The following is a 20,664-nucleotide window of genomic DNA, read 5'->3' as shown; positions in this document are numbered from 1 at the left end:
CCTGTATGCTCTCGTTGGCTGGCCCTCGCTTCATATTTGTCGCCAAACCCACTGGCTCCAGGTCATCTATAAGTCTTTGCTAGGTAAAGCCCTGCCTTATCTCAGCTCACTGGTCACCATAGCAACACCCACCCGTTGCACTCGCTCCAGCAGGTATATCTCACTAGTCACCCCCTAAGCCAATTCCTCCTTTGGCCGCCTTTCCTTCCAGTTCTCTGCTGCCAATGACTTGAACAAACTGCAAAAATCACTGAAGCTGGAGACTCATATCTCCCTCACTAACTTTAAGCACCAGCTGTCAGAGCAGCTCACAGATTACTGCACCTGTACATAGCCCATCTGTAAATAGCCGATCCAACTACCTCATTCCCCATACTATTATTTATTTTCCTTTGCACCCCAGTATCTCTACTTGCACACTCATCTTCTGCACATCTATCACTCCAGTGTTTAATTGCTATATTGTAATTATTTCGCCACTATGGCCTATTTATTTTACATTTGGTACCCATTAAATCCAATCCAGACTTTTTATAAATATTTTATAATTAAGTCTAGGTCCCTCCAGTAACCATAAGCACCACTGTTCCATGATTTTAACTGGCAGTTTTATTCTGTAGTTTTAGTCAGAAATGTCACCTTCCGTGAGAACTATACTTCACTCCAAAAGTGTGTTGCTACGATAAAAATCCCCGTTACAACAGTTCTTAGTCACGTAGTTCCGCTTGTCTTACCATTTCCCCCGCATAGTGAACACGTAAACAAAAAACAACGACAGACTGACAGGTTATTTGTCAGTTACAAAAAGTAAAGTCGTACAACTTTACACGAGCGATACATTTTCCATTTTAGCTTCACTTTTCCTACAAAAATAGGGCAGTATATGTTAGAAATGTCTAATCCTTCCAATTGTTACATGACTGTTCAGAATCTGCAGAATATAACGATCCAATAGGCTGAATTAAGAAAGGTGTCGTTAAATGATTTGCTCCATCACACAAACACATAAAAGTACACACACCAACAGAATGAAGAATGTTTATTGAAATAGTCATTCATTGATAGAAAAGCTAAAACCAACTACATTAATGTGAGACATACTCTGGCTGTGTGCAGTGTTAATGACCAGTAAGCTCAGACAATATCCATAATGACTATAGAAAGTACGAACACTTCAAGACCCTACGGTCAGGTGTCTTTTCCTAAAGGCGGCATGGTAAGAAATGGAATTGAAGTTTCTTGGTGTGTAGGAATGATAAATAGTGTTTCTGTGGACATTAACACACACACACACACACATTTACCATAGCTGTGATACTGTACTTATGTTACTCAGTTCAGGTAGCATTCAATGTCCTGCGTTTGTGTTAACCATGGCAGCCAGCATTGCAAATAAAGAGATTCGTAGAAAGATAATCAACCTCTTTCTGTGGATCCTTTCCCCTTAAAGTAATTTCCATGTCAGCCAGGCCAATCTTTTTAATATAAACACAATTTATTTCACGCTTTAGTTGAGCAAAATAAGTAGTGTTGCTTGGTTGACAAGACAATTGAAAGAGTGCCTGAGTCATGCAGAAAAATATCAATGCTTTATCCTCAAGTGAGAACAAGTTCTTTCCCTCACTGCTACCTACAGTATGGCTGCTAGTCAGAAATGCTAAAGCCTAACAGTAAATGAATAGTGACATTCACTGCAATTATAAACCTGTCTCCAGTATAAAGCTACATACACAGACAGACCCACTGTGGATCTTTGTCAAATAATTCTGTATGAAAAGGCATCCCAGGTCTGTTTTGTCAACGAGCACAATTGTGACCCTTTTCAGGAAACTAGGCGTATGTTGCGGTCACTACTTCACAGGAGAGCCATTTGAACGTAAACTTATTTTTATTTATCAAAATATTTTTTTGGGCCAGAAATGCCTTCTCGAACATGTGAACTTTCATATGCCTTAATAACAAACTTGAATGCCATCTGTAAATATGAATAAATTATGAATAAATTATGAGCCTAGTTAGTTTAGCCACAGAAAAAAAGGGCAACCTTCCCGCTAGCCATGATTGGCTGAGATAATGAGTGGGATGGACATGCTAAGAGATGAGTTTGGATTTGTCTGCCATATAGCACGCTTCTATTTGAGCTGGTCAGTATGTGTAGGTAATCCTGTCTAATGCGACTTTAAAATGTTTTTTTATTGTGTAGTAAAACTTAACAAAAGACTCCTATGTAAGTGTCCATTTCAATAGAATGTCACTGCAAAACCTGTTTCAGAGCACTCTTGTCTGAGTGGGCCAGAGTGCAGAATAACTGATTAATTTACGAATGCTCAACCCCCGCTGAATATGGCTGGTGTCAGTAAACGTCGGCAAAAAAGCATAATTAAATTGTTGCCAGGAGCACAGTTACAGTCACCAACGCTCTGGATAACATGAAAACAGCCTAACCAGCTCTGCTAGGGTGAGTAAAATGGTCAGAGTTTGGGTGGGGGCTAAAGCTTAAGATGATTTTCATGGCATTGCACAGTCAGTGTGAACCAGAGTGACTTGACACAACAACGGCGGGCAAAGCAAGCTGTACCAACAAAACGGAAACGACACAGGACGTCTTATTTAATGAAAGGGGTTGCAGTCTGCCGTGATGTGTTCATCCATATATACAGGTAAGAGTCTAGCTACAGTTTCAGATATATGTTTCTAATTTTGTCAAAGTTGTTTTCATTTCAAGTTAAAGCTTACTGTTAGCTAGCTAGCTGATGTTAGATGGCTAGCTCGCTAGCTAACATTCCGTTTATGATCTGTGTGTAGTAATGTTATCTCAGAATGCCATTTCGCATGACTAGTTATAGCCTAATCTTAGCTAGCTAACTAGCTAACATTGAATCTATTTGGTTAACCTTTAGCTAGCTATGACAATCGGTTTGTATTGCTAGTACTCTATGGATTAGGATTATGGTTCATTGTTTAGCTTGCATGTCTAAACAAAAGACTCCACTTCGCCAGATGATTACATGACCCAACAAGTTAGCCAGGTGTGACTGATGGTGATTACGGCTATCTATTGTATAATAATGCCAAAATATTTGTATCTGGAATTTGTCTTTCAGCATCAGTAGAACACGACTGACTCTCCTCCACCAGTCATACAAGGAGAATGGTCTAATGCCTCCCATCAAAAAGAGAGCTGGTCCAAGCAAGCACAGGTTACAGCTGAAGCATGAGGACTTGCAGCAAGTTGTGAACTTCATCAACAACTACGCAGAGGATAATGCAATAGTATTACCAGGATGCCACCCAGGACACAAACGGTGGAAAGCTGCCGCCATCCCATGTGACAAAAGCAGCGACGTGGCGTCTCTACACGGAATCGATGACAACACTTGGTATGTAAAAGCATAAACAACACATTTTGATTATTTAATTTACCTCCAACATGATTGGCACTACTTTTATTGATCTCACATCATTTTTTTTGGTATTTCCCGTTTTACAGCTTCGGTGCTCTGGAGCCTTGTGTTGTCACCAAGGAGCGTTCGGACTCCGTCGGGAACAGGTTTCAGCTGCTGCGCAACGCTGACATCCTTCCTCCCATAGATGGTCTGCCTGCACAAGCACCACCTGGACTGGACACAGCTAGACAAACTTATCTTTTTGAGAAGATCAGGGAGTTTTGTGACGAAGAGGCTATTGACATCACATGCCCTGCGCCAAAGTCAAGGGCAGGACAGAATCGGGCTCTCCGAATATAGATTCCCTTGTTCATGCGGGGTTCGGACGGATTCCTAGCCATCAGCACTATTTGCAGTGCCTCTATTCAAATGACTGTGATAAGAAGAATGGCGCCGGAGAGGATGGTTGATGTTTTACGTGCTCCTAACCAACTATGTTATTTTGTTCCTCTTTTTGCATTGTTTGTAACTTATTCTTTTACTTATTTTGTACATAATGTTTCTGCTACCATTTCTTATGACTGAAAATAACTTCTGGACATCAAAGCAGCGATTACTCACCACAAACTGGTAGAATCTTTATCCTTTAACGAGTCCGACAAGAATGAAATACTTCTCTCCCGGGAACAGGCCCAAATCCCCTTAATTTGCGTGAAGAGAAGGAAAAAAAGGGGGCGGAGGTCGGGCTGCCTTCTGAGAATTCGTAGGCGAGAGAGTAAACCCCCACTACCATCTGTTCTATTGGCCAACGTGCAATCATTGGAAAATAAAATCGATGACCTACGAGCAAGATTAAACTACCAACGGGACATTAAAAACTGTAATATCTTATGTTTCACCGAGTCGTGGCTGAACGACGACATGAACAACATGCAGCTGGTGGGTTTTACACTGTATCGGCAGGATAGAACAGCGGCCTCTGGTAAGACAAGGGATGGGGGTCTATGTATTTGTAAACAACAGCTGGTTCACAAAATCTATATTCACGGTATCTCATGATAAGCTGTAGACCACACTATCTACCAAGAGAGTTTATCTGTATTTTTCGTAGCTGTCTACATACCACCACAGACCGATGCTGGCACTAAGACCACACTCGATGAGCTGTATACCACCATAAGCAAACAGGAAAACGCTCATCCAGAGGCAGCGTTCCTAGTGGCCGGGGACTTTAATGCAGGGAAACTTAAATCCGTTTCACCAAATTTCCACCAGCATGTTAAATGTGCAACCAGAGGAAAACAACTCTAGACTACCTATACTCCACACACAAGATGCATACAAAGCTCTCCCTCGTCCTCCATTTGGCACATCTGACCATAATTCTATCCTCCTGATTCCTGGTTACAAGCAAAAATTAAAGCAGGAAGCAGCAGTGACTCAGTCAATAAGAAAGTGGTCAGATGAAGCAGATGCTAAGCTACAGGACTGTTTTGCTAGCACAGACTGGAATATGTTCTGGGATTCTTCCAATGGCATTGAGGAGTACACCACATCAGTCACTGGCTTCATCAATAAGTGCATCGATGACGTCGTCCCCACAGTGACTGTACGTACATACCCCAACCAAAAGTAATGGATTACAGGCAACATCCTCACTGAGCTAAAGGGTAGAGCTGCCGCTTTCAAGGAGTGGGACTCTAACCCAGAAGCTTATAAGAAATCCCGCTATGCCCTCCGAACCAACAAACTGGCAAAGCGTCAATACAGGACTGAGATCGAATCCTACTACACCGGCTCCGACGCTCGTCAGATGTGGCAGGGATTGCAAACTATTACAGACTACAAAGGGAAGCACAGCCGAGAGCTGCCCAGTGACACGAGCCTACTAGACGAGCTAAATTACTTCTATGCTCGCTTGAAAGTAACACTGAAACATGCATGAGAGCGTCAGCTGTTCCGGATGACTGTGTGATCATGCTTTTCACAGCTGATGTGAGTAAGAACAGGTCAACATTCACAAGGCCGCAGGGCCAGACGGATTACCAGGACTTGTACTCCGAGCATGCGCTGACCAACTGGCAAGTGTCTCCACTGACATTTTCAACCTCTCCCTGTCTAAGTCTGTAATACCAACATGTTTCAAGCAGCCCACCATAGTCCCTGTGCCCATGAACACTAAGGTAACCTGCCTAAATGACTACCAACCCGTAGCACTCACGTCTGTAGCCATGAAGTGCTTTGAAAGGCTGGTCATGGCTCACATCAACACCATTATCCCAGAAACCCTAGACCCACTCCAATTTGCATACCGCCCCAACAGGTCCACAGATTGTGCGATCTCTATTGCACTCCATATTGCCTTTTCCCACCTGACAAAAGGAACACCTATGTGGGAATGCTATTCATTGACTACTACACCATAGTGCCCTCAAAACTCATCACTAAGCTAAGGACCCTGAGACTTAACACCTCTCTCTGCAACTGGACTTCCTGATGGGCCGCCCCCAGGTGGTAAGGGTAAGTAACAACACATCTGCCACGCTGATCCTCAACACGTGGGCCCCTCAGGGGTGCGTGCTTAGTCCCCTCCTTTACTCCATGTTCACTCACGACTGCACAGCCAGGCACATCTCCAACACCATCATTAAGTTTGCCGATGACACAACAGTGGTAGGCCTGATCAATGACGAGACGGCCTATAGGGGAGGAGGTCAGAGACCTGGCCGTGTGGTGCTAGGACAACAACCTCTCCCTCAACGTGATGAAGACAAAGGAGATGATTGTGGACTACAGGAAAAGGAGGACAGAGCACGCCCTATTCTCATCGATGGGGCTGTAGCGGAGCAGGTCGAAAACGTCAAGTTCCTTGGTGTCCACATCACAAACAAACTAACATGGTCCAAGCACACCTAGACAGTCATGAAGAGGGCATGACAAAATATATTCCCCCTCAGGACACAGAAAAGATTTTGCATGGTTCCTCAGATTCTCAAAAGGTTCTATAGCTGCTCCATCAAGAGCATCCTGACTGGTTGCATCACTGGCTGGTTTGGCAACTGCTCGGCCTACGACCACAAGGCACTACAGAGAGTAGTGTGTACAGCCCAGTACATCACTGGGGCCAAGCTTCCTGCCATCCAGGACCTCTATACCAGGCGGTGTCAGAGGAAGGCCCTAAAAATTGTCAGACTCCAGCCACCCTAGTCATAGATTGTTCTCTCTGCTACCGCATGGCAAGCGGTACCGGAGCGCCAAGTCTAGGACCAAAAGGCTCCTTAACAGCTTCTACCCCCAAGCCATAAGACTCCTGAACAGCTAATCAATGGGCTACCCAGACTCCTCTTTTACGCTGCTGCTACTCTCTGTTTATAATCTATGCATGGTCACTTTAACTCTACCTACATGTACATATTACCTCAATTACCCCGCACATTGACCCCCTGTATATAGCCTCGTTATTGTTATTTTACTGCTGCTCTTTTAGTTGTTTCTTTTATTTCTTATTCATTTTTTTTTTTTTATGTATTTTTTTTATTTTTTTATTTTTTTAACTGCATTGTTGGTTAGGCCTTTTAAGTAAGCATTTCACTGTAAGGTCTACACCTGTTGTATTCGGCGCATGTGACAAATAACATTTGATTTGTTTATTGTTAATAGTTAGCAATTAATACTTAACAAATAGTAGGACATTTCTGTTCTGTTTAATTCTGTGTTTCTGTAAAGAGAGAAACATCTCTTTACAGAAACACAGAATTAAACAGAACAGAAATGTCCTACTATTTGTAGTTAGTCTGGGCGTATGGTCAACTAAATGGGTTTTGCTAGAGATAGCTTGGGCAGACAATGACTTGGTGATAATTACCTAAAGTTGGCAAGATGTGGTATGTGTGTGTGTGTGTGAGCCGAGAGAGCCTGGAAGAATTTAGGACAATGCCTAATTGTCTGATCATCCTGGCATCTGGGAAACTAAGCCGGGTTGGAAGTATAACAATATCCTGTGTAGACAACCAGGAGATGAACAAGGTGGCTTATGGGAGTTGGAACCAGCCTGACTAAGCATTTTTAGGTCCTATATAACATCAGTTTTTTTCATGATCAGTTAAGCACTCGGCAACACACTTCGGCGTGTGGGGTCGACGGTTTCATTGTTGCAGTAATTAATTTATATTAAATAAAAATGATTGTTTTTCAAGAAACAGTCTCTCTCAATTCTGAATTTCCACGACATGATTCTCCTAACACACGTTGCTACTACTATCCTGCTGCTCAGGGACTTTACCCCTGATTTGTATGCATATAACTACCTCATCTATCACTGCTATTGTTCTTGTACATACTGTATATTATTTTCTTTATATTGACACTATCTTTTTCTGATATGGCTACTGTGCAAGTAAGCATTTGGCTGTACCGTTTACACCTTCTGTAGAGACCCATCCACTAGGCAAGATGTGGCTGGGGGTTAGAGCATTTATTTCACATGACCCATCAATTTAGACAAGTGTGTCTGGGTAAGCGTCATCTAATATTTATAAAATATTTTATCTGGAGACTTTGTTTACCTGGAATTTTTCCTTATTGTAGGCTACTACTTTAACCACTTTTAGTCTTAATCTTTACTACACTACTCTCTGTTTAGCGCATGACCTCACATGTGAATCCTTAAAGAGATGGGTGTGAAGGGTGTGGCCATTCAAAGGCCATTTTCTCAAAAGTGAGGTTACAAGTTTATCAAACTTCAAAGCAGAATTACTTTCCCATTGTTCCTCAAATGCAGTGTATGATATTCCAGTTTGTAGTTCTGTGTCTCAGCTTTTATCCAATGTAAAAAACACAATTTCAAATTTTCCTGCATAACACCGAATCAAGGCGGTCGGTCACATTATAAGCTAATTTACTTGTGTGGCTGCCAGCCAAATAGCGTTACAGTTCTGTTGTCATCTGATGAAAAGCTATTTTCTGCTGAATGTGTTTTCTGTGAAGGAAACTGTAGATGCACATCTCTGATCACTTTATTGAAGCAAAAAAAACACTTGACTTTCAATATAAACGCGACCCCGTCAATACACAGCTGGATTCACCTGCTCCGGTTGTGCTATTTAAAAACAAACAGGTGACTGACTCAACTGGTCTGGGGAACTACGATAAGCTTCATAATGTAAAATGATGTGACTGGTGAAATTAAGAACGCAATCTGCTTTATCTCCTAATGTATTGCACAAGTTGACTGCATGGATTCAAATAAATAGTTTCAATGGTATTGAAAAATCATCCAGTGGCTTTTTCCCAAATACCTCGGTATACGGTATACCGCCAAAGCCAAATTTTATGTCAATGCTAATATGGCAAAAATTCATACAGTTGAAGTTGGAAGTTTACATACACTTAGGTTGGAGTCATTAAAAGTCGTTTTTCAACCACTCCCCAAATTTCTTGTTACAAACTATAGTTTTGGCAAGTGTGACAAATAGTAGCTAGCTAGAAATTGTGCAAAAGTGAGTTTTTCAAAGGAAAGTAGACAATGAATATAGGATGTTCCAGCAAGAGTGGACATTTATTATTTATATTTATTGAGGTATCAGGGAAAGCTGTGTGCTTAATGTGCAAAGTGAGTATCACTGTCTTGAAATAATACAACTTGTCCCGACATTTCCAGACGAAGCATGCAGAAAAATATAGGAATATGTCTTCTGAGCAGAGGGCAAGTGCATCCAAAGAGTTGCTTTCTCAGTTGCAAAAGTATCAATGACTTTTCACAAAACTGCATTCAGCAAACAACGGAATTGCAATAGCTAGCTATGTACTGTCCCACAAAATTGCTAAACATAGCAAGCCATTCGCTGAGGGCGAATTGATTAAAGAATGTTTAATTGACTCTGCAGCAAGACTTTGCCCCGACAAGAAAGAGCTGTTTTGAAAATGTTTCCCTGTCAAGACGAACAGTGACACGGTTTGTTGAGGACATCTTAGAGAATATGGAATAACAGTTGAAAGACAAGGTAAAGGATTTCACCTATTTTTCCTTGGCCCTGGATGAGAGCAGTGATGCACGTGACACGGCGCATTTGTTGATATTCTTAAGAGGTATAACCCCAGACTTTGAAATGACAGAGGAGCTTGCTTCAGTGCAGTCAATGAAGAGCACAACCACAGGGAAAGATTTATTGGAGGAGGTTAAGTGTGTGACAAAGCTGGGACTGAGTTTTGAAAAGTTATCCAGCGTGACCACTGATGGGTGCCCAAACTTGACAGGAAGAAATGTTGGCCTTTTGAAAAGGATACAATATCAAGTAGCTGAGCTGAACCCAGATCAGAAAATTATTTTCCTGCCTTGCATTATTCATCAGGAGGTGCTCGGTAAATGTGTTCTGAAAATGAGCCATGTTGTGGATACAGTCACTAAAGCGGTAAACTTCATAAGAGCAAAATCTTTAAACCACAGGCAGTTTGTCTCGCTGTTGGAAGAGACAGTCGGGTCATGCAGATCTCCCCTACCAGAAAACGTGAGATGGCTGAGTTTGGGAAAGGTGGTTAAAAGGGTGTGGGACGTGAAGTCGGGGAGTTGCTGAGTTTTTGCAAATGAAAGGAAAATATGTGGATTTCCCTCAACTGCAAGATAAAGAATGGTTGGCTGATTTTTGCCTTCACTGTGGACATCATGGCCCTCATGAATGAACTGAATTCCAAACTACAAGGGAAAGGCCTTTTTGCACATTCGATGTACAGCCTTGTCAAAGCCTTCAAGGGAAAATTGCTCTTCCTGACCTGCCAAGGAGGGGCCAACAATCTCACCCACCTCCCGACACTACTAGTCTGTTCCCTATCAGATGACCAGCGGGAGAAGTATACATCGCTGCTGCGTGCTTTGAATGGTGAGTTTTTTCATCATTTTGAGGATTTCAAAGTGTTGGAAAATGACATGCTGTTGGTTTTCTCTCCTTTCACCTTCAATGTGGATAACGCTCCCACTGACCTGCAACTTGAGCTTATCGATCTTCAGTCAGATGCAGTGATTGGAGAACTATTCAAAACAATGTCAATGACGAGGTTCTATGCATTTCTCGATGAACAAAACTTTCCAAAGATTAGGAGTCATGCACAGAAGATGTTTGTACTATTTGGATCAACCTATGTATGTGAACAGACATTTTCAGTGATGAAATATAACAAGTCAAGGCACAGATCATCTCCTACTTACCTCTCAGCAATCCTGCGCATAGCGACGTCAGAAACTATACCGGACTTCACTGCTCTAGCCAATGCCCATCAGAGACTTCACTCCTCACACTGATTGAGTAGTTTAAATGTAATGTTGAGTTCTCTCTTTCTTGTGTTTTTGTGCATACCTGTTAACAAGAGTTCTGTCCGTGGTGCTGAATGCACAGTGTACTTTTCCCTCCGTGTAGTTCATTGCATGTTTAATAATGAATGTAAGTGTCAAGTGTAGACACAACCTAGGAGAGGAGAGAGAGTCTATAGGATACTGAATCTGATCCAGCAAGAATGATGAGAGAGCGGAGATACTTGCACTTTCTCTTCAGTTACATTTTGCCTACCTTTTAGGAGTGGGACGATTTGCAGGCAGAGACAATAAATGGGTTGTCAATATTTATTTCCAGAAAATGTAGTAGGCCTAAAGTATAGCCTAATAATATTAAGTTAAATTATTTGGAAAGATAACTGCACTGTGCTTCTCCGCCCATGCGGAGGGTTGTAAAGGGAAAGTATATTACTGAGAACGTTCAAAGTTTGCCAGTAAACTACCAGATTTTTGGTAACTTTCAAGTTATGGGGGGAATTTATCTATCTATTGGCCTTTTTGATTTAATATTATCACAGGTGTCTATGTCTTATCCCTGGCCCTTAGTGTAGCCTTATCACATGTAAAATATTCAATTAAGATTTTTTTTTAAAGAACAAAAAACATATACAGCATTACAAAGCTGTAAAACATCCTAAATATAAACTATCAACTTAGTGAATACCATTGGTGTTTCATATGAGGGTTTCAACATGAGATATCCTTTTTTTTTTTAACACACTTTTATTTATTTTACGATGTAAATTTGTCTTTTTTGTTAATGTTTTGGCACCGAACTGGTGGCAGTTGTGAAAAAAGTGAAAAGTTGCAGAGTTCATTGAAAATTATTCGATTTGTTTATTAGAAAAAACAAATCATTAATAAGGCATTTTTTTCTTAAACCACATGGTCTATCCACTAGAAACTAATAGGCATTATGGACACAGATATAAAAATGAAAAAAAATAAAAAATTCAAGTGTAAATTATCAAAGTTAACATAGATTGCCATAAATGACCTAGGTATTTGAACCCAGGTGTGGTGTGTTTATATTTTCTGTTCTGTGGGAGGCTGGGAGAGCAGATGTAGGCCTATAGACAGTGACAAACCTGTGTTTGTGCATGTGTCTACACTCTGCAGGTGTGAGAGCCGCCAGCACTGGGACAGTCCATCCGTGTGTCAGTCTGTGCAGGTGTGTGTCAGTCGACTGGCACAGCTCGGAATGCAAGATGCTGTTCTCCCTGGGGATGCTGATGCTGTCCGCCACACAGATCTACACCATCTTCACCGTGCAGCTCTTTGCCTTCCTCAACCTGCTGCCCGTCGAGGCTGACATCTCTGCCGTGAGTCCCGCAGACTGCGAGACGGACGGGCGCGTGGGTGGGCAGGCATGCAGGAAGGCAGATAGACAGACAGATACACAAACAGACAGACGTGGTCTACAGACATTCAGACTGACTGACTGACTGACTCACTGGCTTACAGAAAACATATTTTGGCTCTGTGCTTGGAGCTTCTAGTTATTAACACCACCAAGTAGTTCATGATACGATTTGTATTCTTATTTCTCTTTCAGTACACATTTGACAACAAAACGGGAAACTTTGATGACCTGCCTGCACGGTTTGGGTACCGGTTGCCCAGCGATGGACTCAAGGTGGGTACAACAATGGTCCATACGTTGACTGTTTACATACCCAGTCATTTCACTGCCATTGACACAAGTTAAAGTATAACCATCATCAGAATATGAACGATAAGAATGGAATTCAATTTTGGGTGGCATTTTTTCTTGAGAGAATGCCCATCTCAGAAAAACGAATGTAAAACTAAAAATGTGTAACAGAGTGAATTGATTATCAAAAATGATCACTAATGCATATACACTGAGTGTACAAAACATTAGGAACTCCTGACCTCAATTAGTTGACTGGTCATTGTTTGGTCATTAGGCTGTTGGTCGACCGAGATTGTTTTAGTCGAACAATAACAAATATATGTTTTAGTCTCCGTGTGCACATGTGACATGCTGGTAGAAATTAGGTATAACGAATTTAAGTTTGCCTGCATTAAAATCGAACGGATGGTAGAGGCGGCTTACCCACTCACTGACGAATTCTCACAAGGCGACTGATCTCTGCCCCCTTTATTTCCGTATTTTCTTCACGTGAATGTTGGGGTTTTGGGCCTGGTCTCAGAGAAGCAGTATATCCTTCACGTCGGACCCATTACAGAAAAAAATCTTTGTCCTGTTCAAGGTGAGTAATTGCTGTTCTGATATCCAGAATCTCTTTTGGGTCATAAGAGACCGTAGCAGCAACATTATGTACAAAATAAGTTACAAACAATGTGAAAAAACATACAAAATGGCACAGTTGGTTAGGAGCCGGTAAAACGGCAGCCATCCCCTCCGGCGCCATTATTATTAGTATTGACTCTTTAATATGACCCCACCTGGGATTTGAACTCACAACCTCTGGATTTGAGGTATGCTGTTCTTTCTGCTTCGCCACAGTCAGTAAGTAGAATTTCAGAAGTCCCCTACACATTCATTACCTATAAAACATCTCTGCATTTAGCAAAAGAGTTCCATCTTTAATAATAGTCATTTAATCTGACTATTATTTCATTGATTTAATTTACTTATTTCAGCAATTTGAGTTTGGGTTTTCAGTATAGTTGTTGGTGGGACAGATTATTCTGTTTTAATGTTGCTCCTGAATCAATATGATAAATATAATAGTTATTCTTCTGTGTATTTTTAACAGAGCTGAGATTTAAAACTGGGAACTAGACAAAAACCTCCAGGGGACCATGACACAATGTCCAAAGAAGTGTTAAAAACATCCTCAGGAACGTCCCCGGGACCATCCGGGAACTAGACAAAACTTCCAGGGGACCATGACACAACATTCTGATGAATTTAGGCCACCATTCCGTGACGTCCCAGGGACGTCCTAATGACTCATTTTTGTTTGCAGGGTAACCACGTTTTGAGGTTATACAGTGAGGGGAAAAAAGTATTTGATCCCCTGCTGATTTTGTACGTTTGCCCACTGACAAAGAAATGATCAGTCTATAATTTTAATGGTAGGTTTATTTGAACAGTGAGAGACAGAATAACAACAAAAAACGCATGTCAAAAATGTTATAAATTGATTTGCATTTTAATGAGGGAAATAAGTATTTGACCCCCTCTCAATCAGAAAGATTTCTGGCTCCCAAGTGTCTTTTATACAGGTAACAAGCTGAGATTAGGAGCACACTTGAAGGGAGTGCTCCTAATCTCAGTTTGTTACCTGTATAAAAGCCACCTGTCCACAGAAGCAATCAATCAATCAGATTCCAAACTCTCCACCATGGCCAAGAACAAAGAGCTCTCCAAGTATGTCAGGGACACGATTGTAGACCTACACAAGGCTGGAATGGGCTACAAGACCATCGCCAAGCAGCTTGGTGAGAAGGTGACAACAGTTGGTGCGATTATTCGCAAATGGAAGAAACACAAAAGAACTGTCAATCTCCCTCGGCCTGGGGCTCCATGCAAGATCTCACCTCATGGAGTTGCAATGTTCATGAGAACGGTGATGAATCAGCCCAGAACTACACGGGAGGATCTTGTCAATGATCTCAAGGCAGCTGGGACCATAGTCACCAAGAAAACAATTGGTAACACACTACGCCGTGAAGGACTGAAATCCTGCAGCGCCCGCAAGGTCCCCCTGCTCAAGAAAGCACATATACATGCCCGTCTGAAGTTTGCCAATGAACATCTGAATGATTCAGAGGATAACTGGGTGAAAGTGTTGTGGTCAGATGAGACCAAAATGGAGCTCTTTGGCATCAACTCAACTCGCCGTGTTTGGAGGAGGAGGAGGAATGCTGCCTATGCTGCCTAAACCTACCATTAAAATTAGAGACTGATCATTTCTTTGTCAGTGGGCAAACGTACAAAATCAGCAGGGGATCAAATACTTTTTTCACTCACTGTATAGTATTTGTTTACATTTACTTTGTTTACATACATTGGAGTAAAATAAGCTTATATTTTGGGTTCTGATGGGGTACGATAGTTGAACTAAGCTCAGGAGGCATTTATAAGTTACAGTTGAAGTCGGAAGTTTACATACACCTTAGCCAAATACATTTAAACTCAGTTTTTCACAATTCCTGACATTTAATCCTAGTAAAAATTCCCTGTCTTAGGTCAGTTAGGATCACCACTTTATTTTAAGAATGTGAAATGTCAGAATAATAGTAGAGAGAATGATTTATTTCAGCTTTTATTTCTTTCATCACATTCCCAGTGGGTCAGAAGTTTACATACACTCAATTAGTATTTGGTAGCATTGCGTTTAAATTGTTTAACTTGGGTCAAACATTTTGGGTAGCCTTCCACAAGCTTCCCACAATAAGTTGGGTGAATTCTGTCCCATTCCTCCTGACAGAGCTGGTGTAACTGAGTCAGGTTTGTAGGCCTCCTTGCTCGCACACGCTTTTTCAGTTCTGCCAACAAATTCTCTATCGGATTGAGGTTAGGGCTTTGTGATGGCCACTCCAATACCTTGACTTTGTTGTCCTTAAGCTATTTTTCCACAACTTTGGAAGTATGCTTGGGGTCATTGTCCATTTGGAAGACCCATTTGCGACCAAGCTTTTACTTCCTGACTGATGTCTTGATGTTCCTTCAGTATATCCACATAATTTTCCTTTCTCATGAAACCATCTATTTTGTGAAGTCCACCAGTCCCTACTGCAGCAAAGCATCCCCACAACATGATGCTGCCACTCCCGTGCTTCACGGTTGGGATGGTGTTCTTTGGCGATGGTCAATATGGCCAAACAGTTCTATTTTTGTTTCATCAGACCAGAGGACATTTCTCCAAAAAGTACGGTCTTTGTCCCCATGTGCAGTTGCAACCGTAGTCTGGCTTTTTTATGGCAGTTTTGGAGCAGTGGCTTCTTCCTTGCTGAGCGGCCTTTGAGGTTATAGGACTCGTTTTACTGTGGATATAGACAATTTCGTACCTGTTTCCTCCAGCATCTTCACAAGGTCCTTTGCTGCTGTTCTGGGATTGATTTGCACTTTTCGCACCAAAGTACATTCATCTCTAAGAGACAGAACGTGTCTCCTTCCTGAGCGGTATGACGGCTGCGTGGTCCTATGGTGTTTATACTTGCGTACTATTGTTTGTTCAGATGAACGTGGTACCTTCAGGCGTTTGGAAATTGCTCCCAAGGATGAACTAGACTTGTGGAGGTCTACAATTGTTTTCCTGAGGTCTTGGCTGATTTCTTTTGATTTTCCCATGATGTCAAGCAAAGAGGCACTGAGTTTGAAGGTAGGCCTTGAAATACATCCACAGGTACACCGCCAATTGACTCAAATTATGTCAATTAGCCTATCAGAAGCTTCTAAAGCCATGACATAATTTTCTGGAATTTTCCAAGCTGTTTAAAGGCACAGTCAACTTTAATTAACAAATTAATTTAATTTAACACTTTAAACCCCCTATACTCCTTTGAGAGCCCTCTTTGAAACTCACTGAGATTTCTTCTAGACATTGTTGCCAAAATAATGGGCAACTGGGATTTTTTTTATACTTGACCCTAAGCATGATGGTATGTTAATTGGTTAATTTACTCAATAACCACAGCTGTGTGGAATCACCTGCTTTCAATATACTTTGTATCCCTCATTTACTCAAGTGTTTCCTTTATTTTGGCAGTTATCTATAGGTCCCAATACTCTTAAATAGCTTCCTTTCCCTATCTCCCTTCCTTCACAACTGATTAGTGAATCAAGGTCTGTATAGGATTTCACCATTGTGCGTGCACCTTTCAAGTCCTCACAGTTCAGTCGTCATGAAGGAAAGGAGGCTTGGAAAGGAAGCGATCTTTCTAATACCCTTTTCACATTACTGAGCCAAGTCAAGCTAAACCAAGCCAAACTGTGCTGGCCTGGTTACACATCCATCATAGTTTCTGGAACCATGCTGGAAAAGACCATGTGAAGAGAACATATCTAAACCAGCACAGTGCAGGTCGGTTCGGCACGTTAGTGCGACAAGGGTATAATTCAAGACCATTGGAGTATGGCCTGCTGGCTCCATGGTGGCAGTGCAACCACCTGCTGTTGTGACAGTATTTCCCCCAGGTAACCCAGTATGGGGTGGGCTAGGACGGGGGACGGCAGTTTCAACTGATGAGTTTAGCCCCTCCCCTCCGAGTTCTAGTAAAGAGGCAGGGGTCACGTCTGTCACTGTATGTGTTCAGCCTGCCAGGCTTACTTGCGTAAGGCATCTGATTATAAAGGCTGAGCGATGAGGGCATATGCCTACTCTCTCTAGCTCTCTCTCCTTCTCTCTCTGTTTTCCTTACCCGCTCAGTCCTCTCACTCTCTTATTCTTTGTCGCTCTTGCGCATTCATAGTTTTTTTTTCTCTCTGTTTATCTCTCTCCAAGCAATCAATCCCCTTTTTCTCTGTCTCTCTCTTACTCACTGTCTTACCCCTACCGCTCTTTCTCATTCCCCCTCTCCACCCCCTCTGACTGGAGCTAAGCCCAGCCACTTCACCCACCCGTTTGAACTCTCTGCCAGCCTCTGTGTGGATGCACTGTGGCTTTTAGGAAGGCAATCGTGGTGACCAACAACCTAGGCCTTATCATGTTGCTTTGACATATTGTTCCATATTGTACTTATCATTCCATCTTGTCCAAACAATATGGTCTTTACATCTTCGGTCAGATGCCGTTTGGCTTCAGCAGGTCGCCCTGCTGCGGTTGTGGTCGTATCGGTGGCAGTGTTTCAGTGTTTGGACCATAGCCTGTCCTGCTGTGTTAACAAATTGGTTTGTGATTGTAGCGTGTCGACTGTGGTGACTGTATCCCGGTCTACTGTCAAGGCCCCTGCTTACCCTGCCAGCAGAGTGCTTATCTGTGTTGTCGGGTGCACTTACCCAGGACTCTGTCTGGCTGCGTCTAACTCCAAAAAAGCTGTCCCCTCCTCGCTAAACCTTGTCTAGTCTCAGTCGCAGATCTGAGACGATTGGGGAGGTCCAAGCAGGAGCTAAATCCTGGTCGTGTTCATTAGGGCACGCAAATGAATACTTTGTGAAACGTTTTGCAACAGAAAACAAAAATGTATTTTCTTTATTGGACAAGTCCATGTGCTTAAGGAACACCACTCCCACCCCTATTTCCTTCTTATTGCCTTCACCTATCCATTCCTGGACGATCTGCAAAGGCTAGTGAACAATGGAAGAACTGAGAGAAGAATGTTCAGGAATTGCATGTCCAAGGCTTCCATGTCCAAGGGATTGCGGTCCTAAGAATAAACTTCCTCCCACAAAGGAGCTTGCAGCTTTTACCAGAATCACCAGACACTTACCAGCTTGCTTATCTCATATGATTTCACCATGGTCCTCAGTCTGGTCTTTCTTTGAGAGGAACCGCACACCTCCAATGCCCCGAAATGGCACAGTGTACGGCTAGGCTGTACGACTTCCTCTCAGATTCTGATTACAGTAGTTTTAGGTTGCATCCCAAATGGCACCATATTCCCAATAGAGTGCACTACTTTTGACAAGAGCCCTATGGTCCCTGTGGGCCCTGGTTAAAAGTAGTGCACTATAAAGGGGATAGGGTGCCATCTGGGATGCAACCTAAAACTACTGTAATCAGAATCTGAGAGGAAGTCGTACAGCCTAGCCGTACACTGTGCCATTTCGGAAGGCCAGAGCACCCTCGAAGGCACAACTGGAAACATTCAACTCTCTTACACAGAAGGAAAGTGTGCCAGTTGCTGAGTGGCGCAGCGGTCTAAGGCACTGCATCTCAGTGCAAGAGGTGTCACTGCAGTCGCTGGTTCGAATCCATGCTGCATCACATCCGGCCGTGATTGGGAGGCCCATAGGGCGGCTCACAATTGGCTCAGCTTCGTCTGGGTTTGGCTGGGGTAGGCCATCATTTTAAATAAGAATTTGTTCTTAACTGACTTGCCTAGTTAAATAAAGATTAAATGTAAAAAAATAAAAATTAAGTTCTGAGGACCATGTCAGGATCTTTTTAGGACATTCTCAGGACGTTATTTTACTAGTCCTTGATTAGGTGACCGTGATGGTATGTCCCAAGGGAACGTTCTCTGGGGGACCTTTTGTCTAGTTCACTGTAAGTTCCCAGGATGTCACTGAGGACCATGTCAGGGCCTTTTTTAGGACATTCTCAGGATGTTTTTTTTTTTACTTTGCCAGTAGCATACCCCCCTGCATCCCACTGCTGGCTCTCTTCTGAAGCTAAGCAGGGTTGGTCCTGGTCAGTCCCTGGATGGGAGACCAGATGCTGCTGGAAGTGGTGTTGGAGGGTCAATAGGAGGCATCCTTTCCTCTGGTCTAAAAAAATATCCCAATGCCCCAGGGCAGTGATTGGGGACATTGCTCTCTGTAGGGTGCCGTCTTTCGGGTTGGGATGTTAAACGTGTGTCCTGACTCTCTGTGGTCACTAAAGACTCCATGGCACTTATTGTAAGAGTGGCTAAATTCCCAATCTGGCTTTCATACCATCACGGTCACCTAATCATCCTCAGCTTACAATTAAGTGCCAACCACTGGTACCATTAATGCTAGTTAGTGCTAGTTTGACCACCAGAGGGCATCTTTGAGAAGCATTTGATAGCCTTCAATAGTGGCTGTACTAGAGAATTTAAAACCTTTTTTTATAAGAACATAGTATATGGGACAGATTTTAAGAAATGTTGCTTAATTTATTTGATTAATATTATGGTGTTTCTATTCCAAGAAAAACCAAAACCCTCTGGGTTTCTGTTAGGATGGAACGGAAAATATAATGGTCGGGAGTAGGCTACAGTACTGGGCTATTTAGCTAAAGAATCCCTGTGTCGTGTGGGAGACTGGGGTTCAATTCCCCGATGGGGAAATAAGAATTTGTTCTTAACTGACTTGCCAAGTTAAATAAACGTTACACTAGGAGCATAACATTTCTGCACCCTAATTGTATAATTGTAGTCTAACCAATACCCAAACAGAGATTTAGTGAAAATAACTATCTCATTGATTTATCAAGACCAGTCCCCATGCTTGTCTCAGAGCAGCGTGAAACGGTTGTAGGCTATTGCTTCAAATGCTGTGGCTTCTAACTTCAATATGCTCTTTAAATAAATAAGACCTACACCACATTTAACAGCACATTACAAGATACCTGTGCTGTGCCGATGGCTGCCGGCACGGGTATCGAACCTGCATTTGTAGCAACGCTACATATCGAACTTACAGATGCAGGATCAATACCCATGCCGACCGCCACCGGGAGACCCACAAGGCGGCTATTGGTTTTAATTTAGAATCATCCGATCCTCTACATGTAATTATAGAGTCGCGTCATATTTTTCGATATACTGTAGGCCTACCAATAGTGTCTTAGACAGCTGCGCTACTCGGGAGGCCCCATCCACAAAGTATCAAAATACAGAGAGGTGTTTGTAAAGGTATATTGTCCTGCTAATAGACCATAATGGGCTATTATAATACTGTACATGGTGTCCAGGTCAGGATAACCAAAACATGTATTTATTAAAGACTATCAGAAAGAATGTTGGTACTTATTTATTTTGATCCAAAGCCATGAATGAGTGAGACACTCAGCCTAATGTAGGTGCCGGGCTATATGACTGTGCCATCAACTTGATAATATATAACGATATTTTGGAGGTTATTTTGTTTTCCAAAAAACTAAGTGAGCGATTGTAATCTGAATAAAGGCCAAAATAATATTTCTAAAGGCCAAAACATTTATTTCTGTTTTTAGAGGGAGCGAAACGCTGGGCCAGTTGTGCGCTGCTCTATGGGACTCCCAATCAAGGTCGGATGTGATACATAATAATAATAATAATACTTTTTGTTGTATTATTTGTTTTGTCTTTTCTGATGGATTAAACTGAAATGGCAACCAACCACGGCCA

At 42.2% G+C, this 20,664-nt stretch overlaps 1 protein-coding gene across 2 annotated transcripts in view; it reads left to right on the top strand.

Moving 5' to 3' along the window:
• The window catches only part of LOC115157957 (E3 ubiquitin-protein ligase RNF13), an 89,028-nt gene that overhangs the window by 6,831 nt on the left and 61,533 nt on the right, over window positions 1-20,664 (top strand). For both annotated transcript variants that reach the window (XM_029706327.1, XM_029706328.1), the window contains exons 2-3: window positions 11,830-12,032; window positions 12,266-12,346. In XM_029706327.1, coding sequence (XP_029562187.1) covers window positions 11,919-12,032; window positions 12,266-12,346 — 195 coding nt within the window. In that variant the 5' untranslated portion in view covers window positions 11,830-11,918. The remainder of the gene's footprint in view (window positions 1-11,829; window positions 12,033-12,265; window positions 12,347-20,664) is intronic.

The sequence above is a fragment of the Salmo trutta genome, chromosome 22, assembly GCF_901001165.1.
Source record: "Salmo trutta chromosome 22, fSalTru1.1, whole genome shotgun sequence".
Lineage (NCBI taxonomy): Eukaryota > Metazoa > Chordata > Actinopteri > Salmoniformes > Salmonidae > Salmo > Salmo trutta.
Note: the sequence above shows the minus strand (reverse complement) of the source record. Positions and strands in the feature narration are given on the sequence as shown.